This window comes from Callithrix jacchus, chromosome 7 (genome assembly GCF_049354715.1).
Source record: "Callithrix jacchus isolate 240 chromosome 7, calJac240_pri, whole genome shotgun sequence".
Classification (NCBI taxonomy): Eukaryota; Metazoa; Chordata; class Mammalia; order Primates; family Cebidae; genus Callithrix; species Callithrix jacchus.
Window position 1 is genome coordinate 2,760,697 of NC_133508.1, and position 18,766 is coordinate 2,779,462.

Consider the following 18,766-nt stretch of genomic DNA (forward strand, 5'->3'; position numbering starts at 1 on the left):
GATGATCTTGCCCCTCCCTAGGCCAGTGTGAGTGCCCTGAGCATATTTAAGGTAAGCCAAGGCTGTGATGTTCATTAGCTTAGGCAGACTAAATGCATTTTCAACTTACAATGTTTTCAACTTTCAATGTGTTTATTGGGATGCAACCCCCTTGTAAGTCAAGGAGCAGCTGTATTGTTCCGTTGACTGGTTTGTTTCACTTGACAATGTGGCCCAGGGTCTCTGTGTCACCATATGTGTTATGTGTACTTCCCCACTACATAGTATTTTATATCATGAATGGCTCATAATTTATGTAACCATTTCTATATCAATTATTTCCAATTTTTTTTTTTTTTTTTGAGATGGAGTCTCCCTCTGTTGCTCAGGCTGGAGTGCAATGGTGCGATCTCAGCTCACTGTAACCTCTGCCACCCGGGTTCAAGCGATTCTCCTGCCTCAGCCTCCTGATTAGCTTGGATTACAGGCACGCGCCACCATGCCCAGCTAATTTTTTGTATTTGTAGTAGAGACGGGGTTTTGCCACGTTGGCCAGGCTGGCCTTGAACTCTTGACCTCAGGTGATCCGCCCACCTCGGCCTTCCAAAGTGTTAGCATTACAGGCGTGAGCCACCGCGCCCGGCCTCCAATTTATTTGATATTACCAATGATCCCATAGTGTCTGGCAATACGTTTTCCTGCGAGTAAACAATCCGATGACAGTTTGTCAACATGATTCTTCCCTCTGTCCTTGCATCTTCCTGCCTGCCTGTCTCCCTCCCTTCCTTCCTTCCTGTCCGGGTAACAGGACATCTGCAAGTAGACAGTCCAGGGCTGGGGCTGCTGCCAACAGATGCTGGGAAGGAAGCAGCCTCTTCCTGTTCCGCCCTCCTAGAGCGTGGCTTGATCTCCTGGTCACAAGGCGGCTGCCACATCATCTTGGTTGTGCCTGTATGTCAGCCAGGAAGGAAGATGCCCAAAGGTAAGAGTCAGGGCAAAAGCTTTCTTTTGAGACATTGCGTTCTTCTGGATGGGGGTTGGTGGGGGGAGGTTGGAGGAAAAAACTCCTTCACAGGGACGGCTTCCATTCAAATGCACATGGCCAACTGAGATGTAAAGGAGGCTGGGAAGAGATGGCTTTCATTTCATAGGCTCAGCTGTAGAGGAAGACAAGGAAGGTCATGGCTGGAATGAACCAATCTTGGAGTACAACCGTCACAGAACACGTATGAACAGTGGTGTAGGAGAGATTCCTAGAACTGGATTTGTTATAAACTCCAAGCTGCTTGGCATGGTACCCAAGGCCTGAGACCTGGGGTCTTACCTTCTTCTCTTTCCTACACATCTCTCTGACTCAGCCCGGTGTCTTCACTTCTGACCTCTCAGTTGCTCCCATGCCTGGACCACACTCTTCTAGGAGGTCCGTGCCACTTCTGTGCAGCCCCACCCTCTGAGGTTCATTCTGTCTTACATTTTCCCTGGAGCATGCGTTGGCCAGCTTGGCCAGGCAAAATGTTTCTTTTTCCAAACTTAGAGGCTGCATGCTTTCACTCTCCTTCTCCCTCCTCTCCCCTTCCCATTCTTTCACTGAATTATTCCCAAGGGTCTTTTTGGCTGAGGAACTAAGGAGGGAAAAAAATCAACAAAAAAGAGAGAACCAAGGCCATAGGCTACATTCAGAGACAGTGCCTCCCACTTGGAGATGTGGGGATCTGTTCTCAATCAAGTCCTCATGGATTTGTGCCTAAATTCTGGAGAACGGGGACTTCAAATGGAAAATGAACAGGCAATTTCACTGGGAGATCCTGTGGCCCCTCGGCAGTCACTGTTCTAACAAGAGTTGCTGTTGGAACTGCTGGGAGCAGCAGGCAGAGTGGGAAGTGGGAGAGGAAGCCCCCACAGAACCCTGTGGTTTCCAGCACCATGGTGGGGACACATGGGGTTTGTGAGCAGCAGAGGCCTTGGCACAAACATCAGACACTTGGTGGTAGTTCATAAGGTGCCAGAGCAAAGGAGGCAGAGAATGGCCTGTCATGGTGTCTAGGAAGACATGCCCACATGCCCAGATGAGCTATCCTCAGGGGCAGGGTAATCCACTGGGTGGTGCTGAGGCCCTGGAATAGCAGATGGGAAGGAGCCAGACAAATCCTGTTTTATGGCTGCTGTGTTTGTCTTCTTCTCTTTGGGCTGCTGTAACTACATGCCACAGACTGGGTAGCTTATAAGTTGACATTTTTGCTCACAGTTCTGGGGCCCGCGAAGTCCAAGATCAGGGCACTGGCAGACCGGGCATCTGGTGAGGGCCGGTTTCCTGGTTTGTACGTGGTCATCTTCTCACTGTACCCTCACATGGCAGAAGGGATGAGCTGGCTCTCTGGGGTCCCTTTTCTAAGGACACTAATCTTATTCTTGAGGGCTCTGCCCTCATGACCTAATCTCCTCCAAGAGTCCCCACCTCATAATACTATCATCTTGGGGGTTAGAATTTCAACATACGAGTTTTGGAGGACACAGACATTGAGACTATGGAGATGTTGATTCTGTCTTCTTTTTTTTCTTGATGAGACAACTTGGATCACATATGCACAGTTGTCTGTAGGTGTAGATGGTGGGTCTCTTGGGGTCCAGCTCTCACTGTCCTAGCTGCTTCCTTGTCATGGAAGTTGCTTTCTTTGTGACTTCAGCAAGATAATTTTGGAGAGTACACCAGGAAGCAGCAGTCCTCAAAGCTGGAGAGTATGTTTTGATTAGACATGCCTTCAACTTTTTCCAGGCAAAAAGGACCGTATCCCTACTCTCTGGAGTGAAATTTTAGAGTTTCTATCTTATACGAGTTTCTAAATTATTTTCTAAGGGGAGTTGGCCTTTTTCTTCTTTTTTGTATTCCTGTTAAATTTTCTTGAGATAATCAGAGGTTTGCATGAAGTTTCAAAAGAGAATATGAAGAATATACCCTTTAACCAGCTTTCCCCAATGGTAACATCTTGCAAAACAATGGTACAGGGTCTTACCCAGGATATTTACATCGACAAAGTCCAGGAAGATACAGAACAGTGTGTTGTTACAGGGACCCTGTGTTGGCTTTTCATAATCACTGCCTGGGTGCTGCTTCCCCTCTTTCACCACCAGCAACCACTAATCTGTTCCTAATTTCTGTAATGGCATTTCAACAGTGTTGTATAAATGGAATCATGCCGTATATAACCTTTTGGGATTGGCTTTTTTCACTCTGCATAATTCCCTCTCGATCCATTAAATGGCTGAGCATGTCAGCAGTTCGCTCAATTTCATTAATGAGTAAGAGTGATCTTTTTCAAGTAAACATCTGACCCCGTTTCTCCATGGCTTCCATCTCTCTAGCACCCCTGGAATGGTAGCCAGGCTCCGTGCAAGTGGCTACCATTTGACCACTGCCTGGCTCTTCAGCCTCAATGCCATCCAGTTGCTGCTGGCTTGCTTGGCTCCATTCCTCCGGGTTTCTTGCCAGTATGTTCATTCTCCGTGTTTTTCTGCCTGTCCTTCCTCCCCCACCCTAGTCTTTGACTTTACAGTTTCCTCTGCCTGGAATATAAGAGCAAACATCGACACCATCCTCCCTGCAGGCCAGGCATTGCGCTCACATACTAGGCCAACCATTTCATCCTCCAGCACCCCTATGAGGCCGATGCTATTTTTTTTTTAATTTTATTTTTTTTTATTGCTTTTTAGGTTTGGGGTTACATGAGAAGGACATGCAAGATTGTTGCATAGGTACACACATAGCAGTGTGATTTGCTGCCTTCCTCCCCATCACCTCTATCTGGCGTTTCTTATTTTTATGCTACTAAAGACATGGCAGAGAGGTTCTGTCACTTGCCCAGGGTCACACATGGGTTGCACAGCAGAGCAGGATTTGGTTCCAAGCAGCCTAGCCCTGCAGCTGTGTAGTGTGGGCCCAGGCTGTACGGGGGCCTCAGCTCCCGCCCCCATCCCTGCACCCCCAGGGAGTTCCTTTCCTGTCATTCAAGCATCTCCCCAGAAAGCTTTCTCTAACCACCAACCCTAAGCAAGTTTGATCCCTCTTGTTGCCTTCTTTTATTTTCTCTTCTCTGTTTTTATACATTTACTACATATTTGTGGACCATATGTATATTACATGGTTATTTTTTTTTTTTTTGTTTAAACAGGTTTTTAAACTTTAAACAAAGGATATCCTACTGTATGTATCACCATGCCACTTGGTTCAGGCTCAGCATTGTTCTTGAAATTTGTATATGTTGAATAGGTGGCTCTTGTTCGTTTTTATTTAGAGATAGGGTCTTGCTCTGTCCCCCAGGCTAGAGTGCAGTGGTGCTATCATTACCCACTGCAGCCCTGACTTCCTGAGCTCCAGCAATCCTCTCGTCTTAGCTTCCCAAGTAGCTCAGGCTATAGGCATGCACCACCATTCTCAGCTGATTTTTATCTTTATTTTTTTTTGTAGGGACAGGGTCTTGCTATGTTGTCCAGGTTGATCTTGAACTTCCATCCAGAAGTGATCCATCCACCTCAGCCTTCCAAATCACTAGGATTACAGGCATGAGCCACTGCACCCGGCCTCCACAGTTTTTTGCTATTATAAATAGCACTGCAGTGAACAATCTTAGATATTTTTTTAAGACATGGCATTGAAAAGTTTCCCTCTCTCCTTCTCTCCCTTCCTCCCTCCCTCCCTTCCCTCCCTCCCTTCCTATCTTTCTTTCTCTCTTTTTTTCCTCTCCTCTCTCTCTCTTCTCCTTCCCCTTCTTCCCCTCCCTTCCTTCCTCCCTCCCTCCCTTCCTCCCTCCTTTCCTTTCCTTCCTTCCTTCCGACAGTCTCTCTCTGTCACCCAGGCTGGAGTGCAGTGGCGTGATCTCCACTGACTACACCGTCTGCCTCCTGGGTTCAAGTGACTTTTGTGCCTCAGCCTCTGAAGTAGCTGGGACTATAGGCTTCCGCCAGCACATCTGGCTAATTTTGGTATTTTTAGTAGAGACGGGGTTTCTCCATGTTGGCCAGGCTTGTCTCAAACTCCTGGCCTCAAGTAATCCTCCCACTTTGGCCTCCCAAAGTGCTGGGATTATAGGCGTGAGCCACTGTACCTGACTGTGAAAGTTTATTTAAATTACAGAAATTATATAAAAAATATCAGTAAAAGAATATTCAACTTTACAAAGTAGTGCCAAGTTTCCATCCAAGGAATGCCTTAGCAGTTTATTCTTCCATCAGAAGTTGAAGACTTTCTTTTTTTCCACATTAAACAATCAAATTTTTGTTTTGAAAAGATTAGTTGCAAAGTAGAGTAATCTTTTCAAAGGAACTGTGCCTACATCTCAATTTCAGCGCAGTGAGCTCCCTTTTAGACTTTTGACTTCTGAAATTGTATCATCATAAATTTGTGTGGTTGTGAAGCCAGCATTTTGCGGTTGATTTGTTACAGCAGCAAACGAAAGCTCATACAAGCCTGTATTCATCTACTCTCATGGGGAGGAATAAGGGAGGATGAAGGAAGGGCCCAGGTACATGGAGTGAAGAGCTAGGCCAGGCAAGTTTCTCCCGCTGAAAACTCGCAGTAGAGAACTGTCCCTGCAACGCGATACTGTCTTTTTTTTTTTTGAGATGGAGTTTCGCTCGTTACCCAGGCTGGAGTGCAATGGCGCAGTCTTGGCTCACCACAACCTCTGCCTCCTGGGTTCAGGCAATTCTCCTGCCTCAGCTTCCTGAGTAGCTGGGATTACAGGCGCCCTCCACCCTGCCCAGCTAATTTTTTGTATTTTTAGAAGAGACGGGGTTTCACCATGTTGACCAGAATGGTCTCGATCTCTTGACCTTGTGATCCACCTGCCTCAGCCTCCCAAAGTGCTGGGATTGTAGGCATGAGCCACCGCGGCCGGCCTACTGTCTTTTGATGTTTTCCATTATATCAGCATGGGGCGGACAAGGATAGAATTATCTGCTTGTTAAGTGTTATCAATCAAATATCAAATTGTGTGGGAAGCCGAACGGCTATTCTTTGTAGAAAATTATTATTTATTTTTTATTTAGCAGAACTCGAGGCTGAGAGGGTGCCCCACGGTGGCCTTCCGTGGCGCTGCTGCTTTCCACGCTTTGGCTCAGCCCGGGCTGTTTATTATGCGAGTGCTGCGTTGCAAATGTGGAACAAATGAAGCTGAGATATCAAATTAATACTGTGATCTGTTTTTCTGTTTTGTTGCCATAACAGTCTGTGCCTCTTGAAGCAAAGAGAAAATTAGAATTGTGTTAAAGGTGTTTACACCATGTACGCCCCATCCTGCATGATTATTTACTGCTATAAGAAGTGTATTTCACATTTGTTTAAGGAGAGGAAACTGCTTTTTCCCTCATGACTTTTCTAATCACATTCCAACCTGGCCTTGCTTTTGACCTTGGCTTTTTCTGATCGTTCTGAGCAGGGCAGAAGAAGGTGCTTCAGGTGGATGCCTTTTGACTCCATGGCTCCTGTTAATAACGTACCCCTTCCCTTCTCCCCAGTCCTTGGAGCTCTCTAAAATCAAGAGTCTTGGATAGAAACAAAACAGGACTTGGTCTAAGTTTTTCTTCTTTCTTTGTCCCCTTCCTGACCTCTAAACCTGATTAGGAGGGCTGTCATCCTTCGGGAGAGATGAAAAAAGGCTGAGGAGTAAAAGAAAGGATAGTTAGGATAAGAGAAAGGATATTAGAGTAATTGGAGCCCCAGAAGAAGCGCAGTGGAAATTCACATGGCCAAGGGGGAGACAGGGTGCCGGTCCCCTAACATCTCCCTCACCTCACTCTGCTGCCCATGTGAAGCACCTGACTGCTCAGAGACTTCCTTGACTGAGGCCTTTTCTGTCCCAAGCATCCCAGCCCAAGCCACAAGGCTGCAGTGTTGGGCCGATGTGGCATAAGCCCTGTGACTCAGTAGGTACATTTCCTCAGGTGGGGCAGTCCTCTTGGGACTGTCCCATGCTCTAAGGTCTTTGAAAGCAAGTGTTACTCCTGCTCCTTTTGTCAGCCTGCAATTCCTAGAACAATTCTAGGCACACATGAGAAGCTGAAGCAGCACTTCATCCGTTGCTGTTCAGGCCGTTATGATGATATAGCTAAAGATCATCCTCTTAGTGAGGGAAAACAGGCTTAAACAGGCACCGCTCTGGGGGAATGAGGCCAATTTTCCAGTGTCTATGGCTCCAGAGAAAATAGAGTAAAGGCTGAGCGTGGGGTTCACACCTGCTATCCCAGCACACTGGGAGACCAAGGTGTGCAGATCACTGGAGTTCAGAAGTTACAAAGTAGCCTGGCCAGCATGGCGAAACCCCATCTCTACTAAAACTACAAAAAGTTAGTGAGGTGTGGTGACGTGTACCTGTAGTCCCAGCTACTGGGGAGGCTGAGTCAGGAGACTTGCTTGAACCTGGGAGGTGGAGGTTACAGTGAGCTGGGCAACAGAGCAAGACTCCATTCCTTAAAAAAAAAGAGTGAAAAAGAATATTTTGAATCTTTCTTAGAAGAGCCTTAAGGGGATTTGTTTCTATTTTCTTCTTCTTCATCCGGAAAGAACATGGGCAGAGGGGGAGGTATGGGGACTTCCACACCTGTGACCCTCTATGCCAAGAGATCAGAGCACAGAGGCCCTAGGTGAGAACAGATTACACAATGCCTTGCTGCTGTCCTTTACTCCCTGGGGTACCTGGAGCCAGGTGTGAAGCCCAGAGCTGGATGAAGGCCCTTTTGTATACCAGCCTCTTTGTTAGCATGAGAAACTCAAACCTGGGATAGTCCCTGGTCATTTTCGTGTTACTGGAGGAAAGAGCCCATGGGGACTAAGAAAAATTCAACCTTTCTCTAAACGCCAAATTAATTTTCTTTCTCAAATTCTTGTACACAGGCACATGCACGCACGCACACATGCGCACACACAGACATACAAAAGGATAAAGATGAGTTTGGAGGTCCAGGTTAGTGGGTGAGAGGTCACAGTGTTACCAAAGGGGGTAGCTGTGTGTGAGTATGGCAACTTCCATCCTGAGGGAGAAGCGTGAAATGGAAGGGATATTAATCAGGATGCCTGAGGGAGGATGCTGGGGAAGGGATGGGCAGGGCAGGGCGATATAAGACAGTTGGGGAATGTTGGCTCTGAGCATATCAGGGAAAAAGGCAAATCATGTCTTTCAGGTCTCCCACTTCTCACTGCAGAGAATATCCTCATCAAGAGGGAAGATAGGCTTTAAAATGCATTTTCTAGAAAGTTCTGAGCATATCAGGGGAAAGGCAAACCATGCACATTTGCCTGCACATGTGCTTTGCACAATTTCTTTCTAGAAAATGCCTTTCAGAACTTTCTAGAAAATGGGTAGTAACTTCCTGGTCATTGTCATGGAAAGGGGTGGTAACTTCCAGGTCGTTGCCATGGCATTTGTAAACTGTCATGGTGCTGGTCGGAGTGTCTTATGCTAGTGAGCAATGAGGGCAGCTAGGGATGCTTTCCTGTGTCTGCTGGTTCCTGCCAAAGCATGGAGCCTCACTTTTCTGTGCCGAGGCACCTCTGGAACTAAGGACATGGTAGCAAAAGACAAACACGAGGCAAGCTTCGGTCTTCCCCAGACACTGACGTTTTGCTTTTATGAGTAACGTGACACATGTTCCATCTTAGTCAGTTTCACTGGTAACTTTAGTTAATTCCTCTTTCTCGATGGGTCTAAATTGCTTATAAAGTGGCGCATGTCCTACTTCAGTGCAGTCACCGGTTCTGACTCCAAGGGTTACATTATAGTTTGTTTATTTCCATGCCAGCCCTTTCCTGAGGCGTAGAGATGTGAAGTAACCTGTCGAAGTTCACACTGAGAGTAAGTTCACACCGACCAGAGCAATGGCAGAGCATTTTGCCATTCTGCTTCCTTCAGCAAGCGTCGGTGTGTGTGCAAGGAGGGACCTTTGGGGCTTCACTTCATTTTGGTTGAATTCCCTTGTGTCCAGATGGTCTGACTCTCTGTGACTGAAACACAGTCATGAGCGCAGGCTGAGGTTGCTGTCACTGGGAGGAAGGACACCTGCAGTACTTATTTCCCGATCCTCAAAGGATGAAGTGAAGAAACTGGCAGGAACAGGCAGCTGCTACAGAAGGGATTGCTAGCTGCCCTCATTCTTTGTTAGCACAAGACAGTCCCAACAGCACCATGAGAGTTTACAAATGCCATGGCAATGACCCAGAAGTTACTGTCCCTTTCCATGACAATGACCAGGAAGTTACTACCCATTTTCTAGAAAGTTTTGAATAACGCTGTCCCTCAGTTTGCATTAACCTAGCCTTTGATTTGCATGTAATTGAAAGTGAGTATAACTGCGTATAAATGCAGTTGCAGCCAGCCCACAGGTGTGGTTCTGGAGGCACTGCCTAGGAGTTAGCTCTCCTCCCTCTGTGAGGAGCAGTGCCCTTCAATAAAAGCTTGTTATTGAACAATTCTGGCTGACCCTTGAATTCTTTCCTACATAAAGCCAAGAACCGTTTTGGGTTAAGCCCCAATTTGGGGGGGTCACCTGCCTGCATCATCCTGGCAACCACAGTGGGAAGAAGCCAGACAGTGAGACACAGCGATAAGACAGCAAGTCTGTGACCGGCGGGACAGTGTGAGGTGACAGGATAGCGAGATGGCAAGAGGCAGCAATTGGTGGTTCGTGATGTGGTGCTCAAAGCTGGAACACTAGCCACACGCCTTTTAGAAGCCATGGTCTTTCCTGCAGGTGGGGCCGCAGGACCGAGTGGAAGGGTGAGTGGACACAGCGCTGCCTCCTGTGAGACCCACCACTCCGGCTGACTGGGCACTGGACTGCATGCTGGTCCCCTCACAGCAGCCAAGTCTGCCCAAGCTAGGGAAACCTGGGGAGGAGACCTTCACCCGAGCACCATGTTACAGACTGGTTGGCAGCATTTCGGCTTCTGCAGACAGGTAAGTGTCCTCTTTGCACCCCCACCCCCAACAGTGTCAGGTGGGCCAGGAAATGAGGCCTTTGGCTAGGTAGTCAATTCAAAGCCCCCCACTATTTGGTTGCTCCGGACAGAAGCACACCTGCCCTGCCACGTCCTTGTCACCCCTTCTCTCTGTTGTTTATCCTCTAATGCCATCGGCACAATTTTTCCGTTGGCCATTTTATTTTATTTTCCACCTTTAATGGAGTCTTTCTCTGATGCCCAGGCTGGAGTGCAATGGTGTAATCTTGTCTCACTGCATCCTCTGTCTCCTGGGTTTAAGCAATTCTCATGCCTCAGCCTCCCAAAGAGCTGGAACTACAGTAGTGTACCGCCATGCCTGGCTAATTTTTGTATTTTTAGTAGAGAGGGGGTTTGCCATGTTGTCCAGGCTGGTCTCGAACTCCTGACCTCAAGTGATCTGCCTGGCTTGGCCTCCCAAAGTGTTGGGATTACATATGTGAGCTACCATGCCCAGCCTGAAATGTATATTTCATTTGTAGTTTTTGCTTTGGTTCTCTTCTAACTGTATTTGGGCAATTGTTTAAGGCAGGACACTTGGTTGGAGAGGTTCTCCGGTGTGTTGATTCTGGGACGCCAGAATCACGTTGTTCTGTGGTCCTACCTGGCCTTTGGGGTTCGCTGTTTCCTGGCTCCTGGGGAATTCTAGGGCTTTTGGCATTTGGTGGTGGGGAATTCTCACTGGTTGATACTTGGGTACTCTGGGGTTTTTGGCATTTGGTATTGTTGGCTGCCCCCAAGATGCTCTGCGGTTTTCAGTGTTGACATTCCCTCCAGGACCGTGGGGTGCAGGCCCACCCTAGGGGAGTCTTATTCTTGCCTTTTCTTGCTTTCTGCCCTGCAGTTATCATTTTCCATAGAAGCATTTTCTTTTCTTATTGTTACTTGATTTACGCTTTTCCTTGTGTATTTTGCTTGATAAAAATACTGTTGTAGTGTTTAATTCGCTGGCAAACACTTATAATGCACTTTTGTAACACCCTGCTACCTATACCGTACACCTTCTCTACAGGAAGTGGGAATCTGAAAGGAAGAACTGCGAGGGCCCAGTGCTTTCTCTCTCACTAGCCTTAGAAAAACTCTAAAAAAAATTAAAAAAAAAATAGCTAGGCACAGTGGTATGAACCTGTAACCCTAGCTACTCAGGAAGGCTGAGGTGGGAGGATCATTTGAGCCCAAGAGTTGAAGGCTGCAGTGAGCTGTGATTGTGCCACTGCAATCCAGCCTGGGTGTCAGAGCAGAGTCTCAATAAAAACAAAAAATTGGAAGAGATCCCTTATGTACAGGCTTTTATGGCCCTTTACTAGCTTATGTTACTTCCAGGCACCAGGAAGTCATGTCTAAGGAACTCCCTCCTAGCCACTCCCCCTAGAATGTCTATACCCTCCCCCAGAGTTTCCTCAGCTCCCCAATTCAAAGAGGGGATTCCCACCAGGTCTGTAACACAGCATTCCACCCCAAGGTCATCATGTACTCCTCCCCCTTATCCAGCTATCCCCAGCCTATCCCCCCTCACTGCCTGAGAAAGTAAGCCCAACCGGTACCACCAAGAGTGGGGCTCTGTATGAGCCCCTGAAATCAAACCTGTGTCCATTGTGGGAGGTAGCTGACAGGAACAAAGGAATAATCAGAGTACGTGAGACTTTCTCTGTGCCTCACTTGGCTTTATGCAAGGAAAAATCTAGCCAGTTCTTAGAGAATCCAGGCAAGTTTAGAGAAGAGTTTATTAAATTGACCATGTTCTTTGATTTAACTTGGTATGACTTGCAAGTATTGTTATCCACTTTCTGTGCTGCAGAGAAGCAGCAGAGGAAAAGGTGTGTGATTAAGCCAGTTAATCCTAACAATGTTAAGGAAGTAACTTAGGGAAAAAATGAAAATCCCATTCTGTTTCAGGGCTGTTTGGTTAAGGTACTCAGGAAATATACTAAGGGAAACCCAGACTCCCCAGAAGGGCAAGCTCTCTTGGGTGTGCATTTTATGACTCAATCTGCCCCTGACATTAGGAGGAAGTACAAAAAGCAGCAGTGGGACCCCAAACCCCAATGGACCAACTCTTGAATATGGCCTTTAGAGTTTACAATAGGGATAGGTCAAAGCAGGCAGAGAGACCCAAACGAAATAGGCAAAAAGCAGCAGTGGGACCCCAAACCCCAATGGACCAACTCTTGAATATGGCCTTTAGAGTTTACAATAGGGATAGGTCAAAGCAGGCAGAGAGACCCAAACGAAATAGGCAAAAAGCAGCAGTGGGACCCCAAACCCCAATGGACCAACTCTTGAATATGGCCTTTAGAGTTTACAATAGGGATAGGTCAAAGCAGGCAGAGAGACCCAAACGAAATAGGCAAAAAGCACAATTGCTAGTGAATACTTTAAACCAACTCCCCCTTCAGGGTTGCCTATCCCAAGAAAGTGTCATGAGAGCAACATCTGAGATACCCAGATGATAGCCCCTGACTTGCTGGCCCCTGGGCTGGAATCAGTGTGCCTACTGTAAGTAAGAGGGCCATTGTCAATGAGAATGTTCTAACCATCCTGGAGAAAGAAGGAAAAAGCTACCCAATCAGTACTAGAGTTAACCTTCTTCCATTCGCTCCCAACCAGCTGCCTTGCTCAAGTAAAACTACTGGGGGTCCTTGATCTTCCTGACAGACATCTTTCCTCTGTGGCAGACAAGTGACCATTGAATGTTTCTCTTTGGTGTCTCTGCTGCTGGGTGGACTCTTTGCTGTCTCAGTTCTTCCCTTGAGCAAATAGCATTTGCCCCCTCCCTTCTATGGGATCCCCTTCCCTGATACTCCCTGTTTTCCATACCTATCTGGGCAAACAAAATTTGGCCAGGTAGGCATGTCTCAATTTTTCAAATAACTTGGATCCAGCTATCCTGGATAGGTCACTTTTTGTGATGTGTGTTGTGTCTAGTGTGCTATCAAATTGGCTTATAAGTAAAAGGTCGCTCATAAATTAAACAAAGAAACTAATCTAAACCGATTAGTTTAAAGGAAATATTGCATCTTCTAAAATGTAACTTTAAAATTTTTATCTAGGTAAACCACTGATATTTTCAGGCTTTGGAATGATTAAAATTCCTTTAAATGATGAGCTTTTTGTGTGGTTTAAGTCTTAAAATTATAGAATGGTTCCTTCTCTATAAAGTGATAATATCTAATAACCAGTTTAGGATTTCTTGCTTCCTAGGTTTATATAAAATATGCCAAAGAAGATGTATTCTTTACTGGGAAAAAGAATAATTTTTTTCTGATTCAGAAGTTATTAAAAAGGAAGTTTAAAATATAAAGAAACCAGTAAGTAGAAAGGAGAGATGTAAAAAAAAAGTTGCTGGTAAGGAAGGATATAAAGAGTAATTTTCTATAAAAAAAATCTTATATGATAAATTCTTTGTCCTTGGGTATTTAAATAAGCAGCAGTATTAGGCAAGTAAGAAAGTCCAAGTGTGTCAAACATGGTCTAAGCTGTGATAATGTTTCTAAAGGGTAATTTATAAAGGAATTTTATATGTAATTAATTTGGCTGCCATTAAAAGAGAATTGTTTCTGATAGTCATTCTAGAGAACAGTCCCTTGTGTTAAAATAAGGTTGTCCTAAGATATAGATTTGCTGTTAGTAAAATGACAAAAACGTTTGCTTTTCGATTCTATAACCTATTTCTTTGAAAAACTTCACAGATTCTGATATGGTTAGACCATATCCCTACTCACATCTCATCTTGAATTGTAGCTCCCACAATTCCCATATGTCATGGGAGGAGCTGGTAGGGGGATTGGATCTTTCCCATGGTACTCTCTCATGGAGTCGGGTCTTTCCCATGCTGTTCTCATGACAGTGAATACGTCTCACGAGATCTGGTGGTTTTAAAAACCGGAATTTTTCTGCACAAGCTCCCTTTTTTGCCCCGTGCCATCCATGTAAGGTGTGACTTGCTCCTCCTTGCCTTCCACCATGATTGTGAGGCCTCCCGAACCAGGTGGAACTGTAAGTCCATTAAACTTCTTTCTTTTGTAAATTGCCCAGTCTTGGGTATGTCTTTATCAGTAGCACGAACACAGACTAATACTGATTGCTAACTCTAAAGTTCAAATGTTGTGTCAGGATGCTTTTAGCTCTCCCTTTGAGAAGGCCCACAAATAACTGTCTTCTTCAGCCTTTTCATCAGCGTAATATTTTCTTCTCTTGTTTCCCATGGTTGTTATGGCCTGATGCTAAAATATTTTATCTTAGAGACCTATAAAAGCAGTGTTTTCCCCTAGTATAACTTGAATCTGTACTCTTGGTTTTTCCTGATGTATAACCTTAATTTTGGGTTTTAGGTTTTGACTCTTAATATTGCTTAAAAGGGTTTTAAGGGATAATGAATGCCTGCCTACCTCCATTCCTGTCTGGCCTGGAATGTTTAATTGGTTATAAGTCCCTTGGCTGAAGAGAATCCCAAAGAAACACGAAAAACTCAGGCAATGACAGGAAACAGGGGGTTGGACATGCCTCACTGTGCTTCCCCTTGAAATTTAGACAAGGTGCAAAAGGTCTTTCAACATTATGAAAATAAAGGATTACCCTTTCCCACAAGAGAAAAGAATAGCTTCCCCTATTCAACCAGCTGACTTAGTATTACTGAAAACTTAAAAAAAAACAGGACCCCTCACCCACTGAATCAATTTCAGCTTATCATGTATTGTAAAGTATCCTCACCGCGATTAAACTTCAGGGAATCACTAGCTGGGTAGACCTGTCCAGGATGAAACCTGTTTCTTATAAGTCCCCACAGGTATAAGAGGAGGACACCATGACCTACACTTGTGAACCCCTAGAAGACTTAAAGCTGCTGTTTCACAAATGACAGATAAATAACATGACAAGAAAGAGTATATGCACTAATAAACCATTCCTATTATTCTCACCTGTTTTTATTTTTACCTTTCCTAAGACCTTGATAGCTATTATTACTAATTTTTAACGCTTGCTTGTTTAACTTCTCAGTGAAGTCTGTCTTCTAGACTGTGACAATTCCATGTGAAGATGATGCTGCATCAGGCTTCCCCACCCATCCAGTTGTCCGACTTGGAGAATACACACATCCTGCTATGGGGCCCCTTAGATCAGGCCCAGAGATACTATCTCTCCAACACTAGGCAAGGCCTATGCCCATAAAATCATGAAGAAGCAGTTATAGAAGGCAGACTTCTGCCCTTTTGCTGTTCCCTTAAGAGTAAGGGGCAATGTTTAATCTCTGAGATAGAAATGAGGGCGGAGACCAGCAGACTTACTTCCCTATCCCCACAAGATGAAGTGAAAAAACCAGCAGGAACCAGCAGATGGTGACGAAAGCAGGTGCCTGGCCACCCTCGTTGCTCATTCACAGAAGACACTCCCATCAGTGCCATTACGGTTTACCAATGCCATGGCAGCAACCAGGAAGCTACTGGCCCTTTCCAAGGCAGTGACTCGCAAGCTCCTGCCTCTTTCCTAGAAAGTTCTGAATAACCCACCCCTCAATTTGCATGCGATTGAAAGTGGGAACAAGTGGATATAAATGCAGTTCCTGACAGCCCACAAGTGCTGCTCTGGGCACATTTCCTAGGAGTTAACCTGGCAAGGGGCAGCAGTACTGTTCAATGATAGATTGCTAATACCAGGGGCTCACCCTTGAATTCTTTCCTAGACAAAGTCAAGCAGTTTTGGGGCTTGCCTGGCCACCAATTTACAAAAACATGTGCATTCTATCTTACGTAATATATGACAGCTTTATTTGTTTCAAATAAATACCAGAGAGGAAATAACAGTGGATTTGGCAGATAAAATGCCCGTATTATGTTTCCTTTAAAAACATTCATGGAAGGGGTGCCTTTTTTGGTGTGTGAGAAGATGATATTGTGAAATATCAAGGTAATCATTTACCTCCCAGGGACAAGCACACACCTCTTTGCCCCATGACACTACCCTGATCGAGGGTACCAGAAGTAAAACCAGAGGATGCTAGGTTAAATTTGAAAATAACAGATTACAGTTTCGGTATGTCCCAAATAGTGTGTGGACTATACTTATATTTATTGTTTTCCTGCAACTGGGCATCCTGTATTTTCTCTGGCATCTCTGCCCCTAAGGAGAGTGAAACCAAAAAACCCGAAGGACCGAATACTTGGCTTCCAAGTTTAAGAATTGTGGTCTAGTGTAAAACAGGAAATAGTGGAAAGAATACTTGGTGGATTTTATTTTCCTGCCTGAGATAAGAAACATTCTGGAGCACGTTAGAAAGTGGCAAAGGTGGCCGGGCGCGGTGGCTCACGCCTGTAATCCCAGCACTTTGGGAGGCCGAGGCGGGTGGATCACGAGGTCAAGAGATCGAGACCATCCTGGTCAACATGGGGAAACCCCGTCTCTACTAAAAATACAAAAAATTAGCTGGGCATGGTGGCGCGTGCCTGTAATCCCAGCTACTCGGGAGGCTGAGGCAGGAGAATTGCCTGAACCCAGGAGGCGGAGGTCGCGGTGAGCCGAGATCGCGCCATTGCACTCCAGCCTGGGTAACAAGAGTGAAACTCCGTCTCAAAAAAAGAAAGAAAGAAAGAAAGTGGCAAAGGTGACCGTAGCTGCTCCCTGCCTCTCTCTGCTAGGCTGTAGCAGGAGGGATTGGAGGGCAATAGACTCCGCTGGTGCCGGCAGCCAGGGCCTGGGAGCAAGACGTGGGGGTGGAGCAGGAGTGGGTGTGGCTTTCAGCAGCTCCGCCCACCGGCCTGACCGCCGTCCCTTCCCAGACAGCTGTGCGGCAGCAACCGGATGTCCCAGGGTTCCTCGCGGCCTCGCAGGTGCCCCAGGCCGGAAGCAGGCTTGTGCTGTCCTCGAGGGGCACCCTCAGTTGCTGTGGGACCAACTCCACCTGAACCGTGGTCAAAGGTCGAGGGTGGGGGCCAGGGCCGACCCACTGAGAAGCGGCAGGAGGACGCTGCAGTGAAGGGGAAGAGGCAGCCAGCCGCGCCGGAGCCCAGTCTAACGCCAGGTAAGCCGCCGCGTTCCCTGCCCGCCCCCACCCCCGACGCCAGGCCCGAGGAAAGCACGACAATAGTAGAACCTATTGTCCCAACCCGGGGCACCTGAAACCGACGGTTGGGAGTGCAAAGGCGCGGTTGAGTGGAGAAACGGTTTCTGCCCTCGTATGTCGGAGGTCGCGGTGTGAGACGGGGGCGCCGGCCCCATGAGACAGTCACGCGAGCAGGGATAGTGCGGGGAGGCCAGGACGCCTGCATGCATGCCCCCAGTGGGTCCCCGGCTCACGGGGTCTGCAGCTGGCATTGGAGGCCAAGGTCAGCGAACTCATGGCTGTGGCCGGCGTCGGCCCGTGTCCTGCGCCCGTGCGGGAGCTTCTGTGCCAAGCCGGCTTTCCCGTCGACCTGACGGTGGACTGTTCCCCGGTCACCACCAGGGCCCATCCGATGGGCAGTGGGATGACCCACGCTCTCACCACCTGTGCGCCCAGGTGGCCATTAGGGACCTTGTGGAACCTAACGGTTATGCTGCGCCGGTTAGTAGCTGTTTGGCCTTAGGCAGATATTTCACATCGGAACCCGTCTGCTCTTTTGCAAAATGGAAACAGTCACGCCCGCTTCAGTGGGTCACTCTGCTGCGTAACTGAGACGATGGGCAAAGAGCCCATTCGGCGCCATGCCTGGGACATAGCAATGGCGCCGTATGCCAGCGTGGTAGAAGCAGTTTGTCCTTGGGCACCCCCACCGCATCCTCCCACCACCCCCCTTCCATGCTCCGGGTGTCTTCTATTCTGTTTGATTCAAATCACCTCGCCCCGAAGGGCTGTTCAAGTTTCCAGGTGGAACTGTTTCTGGGATCATTGATTGCATTTAGCCTTTTAGCTGATGGTAGAATGAAGCCTTCAGTTTATCAGTGGAGCTTGTTAGGAAGTTTTTGGAGCAGAGAGCCCTTCCCGGTTTTGAGGATCATAGCAGATGGCAGCTGCAGCCTGAGGCAGCGAGGTTGCACAACACCAGGCACCGGTCTGGGGCTGCTCCTGGCACAGGGTGGTGCTCAAGTGTCTCCAGCAGTTGGCCAGGAGACTCCTGGATGCCCGGAGCTGGTGGGCAAAACACCAGGCAGCAGTGTATTTCAGGGTCGCACTAGCAGATGTCTGTTTTTGGCCGGGCAGTTAGCCTCAAAGTGGAACGTCAGCAGGAAGAGAACGGGGCCTTCTCACAGGGCGGGACATGACTGATGTGCACTGGGTATGGTGTTCAGCTGCAGGAGAGGGAAGGCAGCTGATTGGATAAGCTAATACTACCTGGAGATTCGATGGATCCAGGTGGAGCTGGAAAGAATCATAGCTCCGGGTAGGACATTTTGTTGTGGGTTTGATGTAGCCATCTTGATATAGAACAACAAGAAAAAAAATGGTTTTTTTAAAAAATTTTCAAGTAATGTGCACAATGGACTTTGCTGACCCAAAATGTGTCTCTGAACTTTATCCTTATCCCTGAGTGAAGCCCAAGGGTGCAGTTAGGCTGGGGGTGTGATTAACAGTATGAAGGGCGTTAGAGATGGGGTGAAAGTATCTGCACGTCATTGCTGGTAAGAAAATAAATGTTGAAAACATACTAGCATGTAAGCTTAGCTATGTCACTGTATTCTCGTGTCAAGTGGCCATGTTATAATGTAGTTTCATGGATGTAGACAGAGATGGCAACTTTCTGGCTGGTGTGGAAGAGAGAAGGGTCTAAACCGTCTCCTCTGAATAGACATCCCAGGCATCTGTGATCAAGTGGGGAAGAGGAGGAAGGT

At 47.0% G+C, this 18,766-nt stretch overlaps 1 protein-coding gene across 6 annotated transcripts in view; it reads left to right on the plus strand.

The window, feature by feature from the left end:
* Nucleotides 1–910: 910 nt before the first annotated feature.
* The window catches only part of LOC144576862 (uncharacterized), a 139,754-nt gene continuing 121,898 nt past the window's right edge, over nt 911–18,766 (plus strand). For 5 of the 6 annotated variants that reach the window (XM_078329323.1, XM_078329321.1, XM_078329322.1 and 2 more), the window contains exons 1-3: nt 911–961; nt 9,718–9,923; nt 16,738–16,979. In XM_078329323.1, the coding sequence (XP_078185449.1) occupies nt 9,808–9,923; nt 16,738–16,979 (358 nt within the window). In that variant the 5' untranslated portion in view covers nt 911–961; nt 9,718–9,807. Of the gene's footprint in view, nt 9,924–16,737; nt 16,980–18,766 lie in introns of all 6 variants that reach the window. The other variant, XM_078329319.1, reaches the window with a different exon arrangement.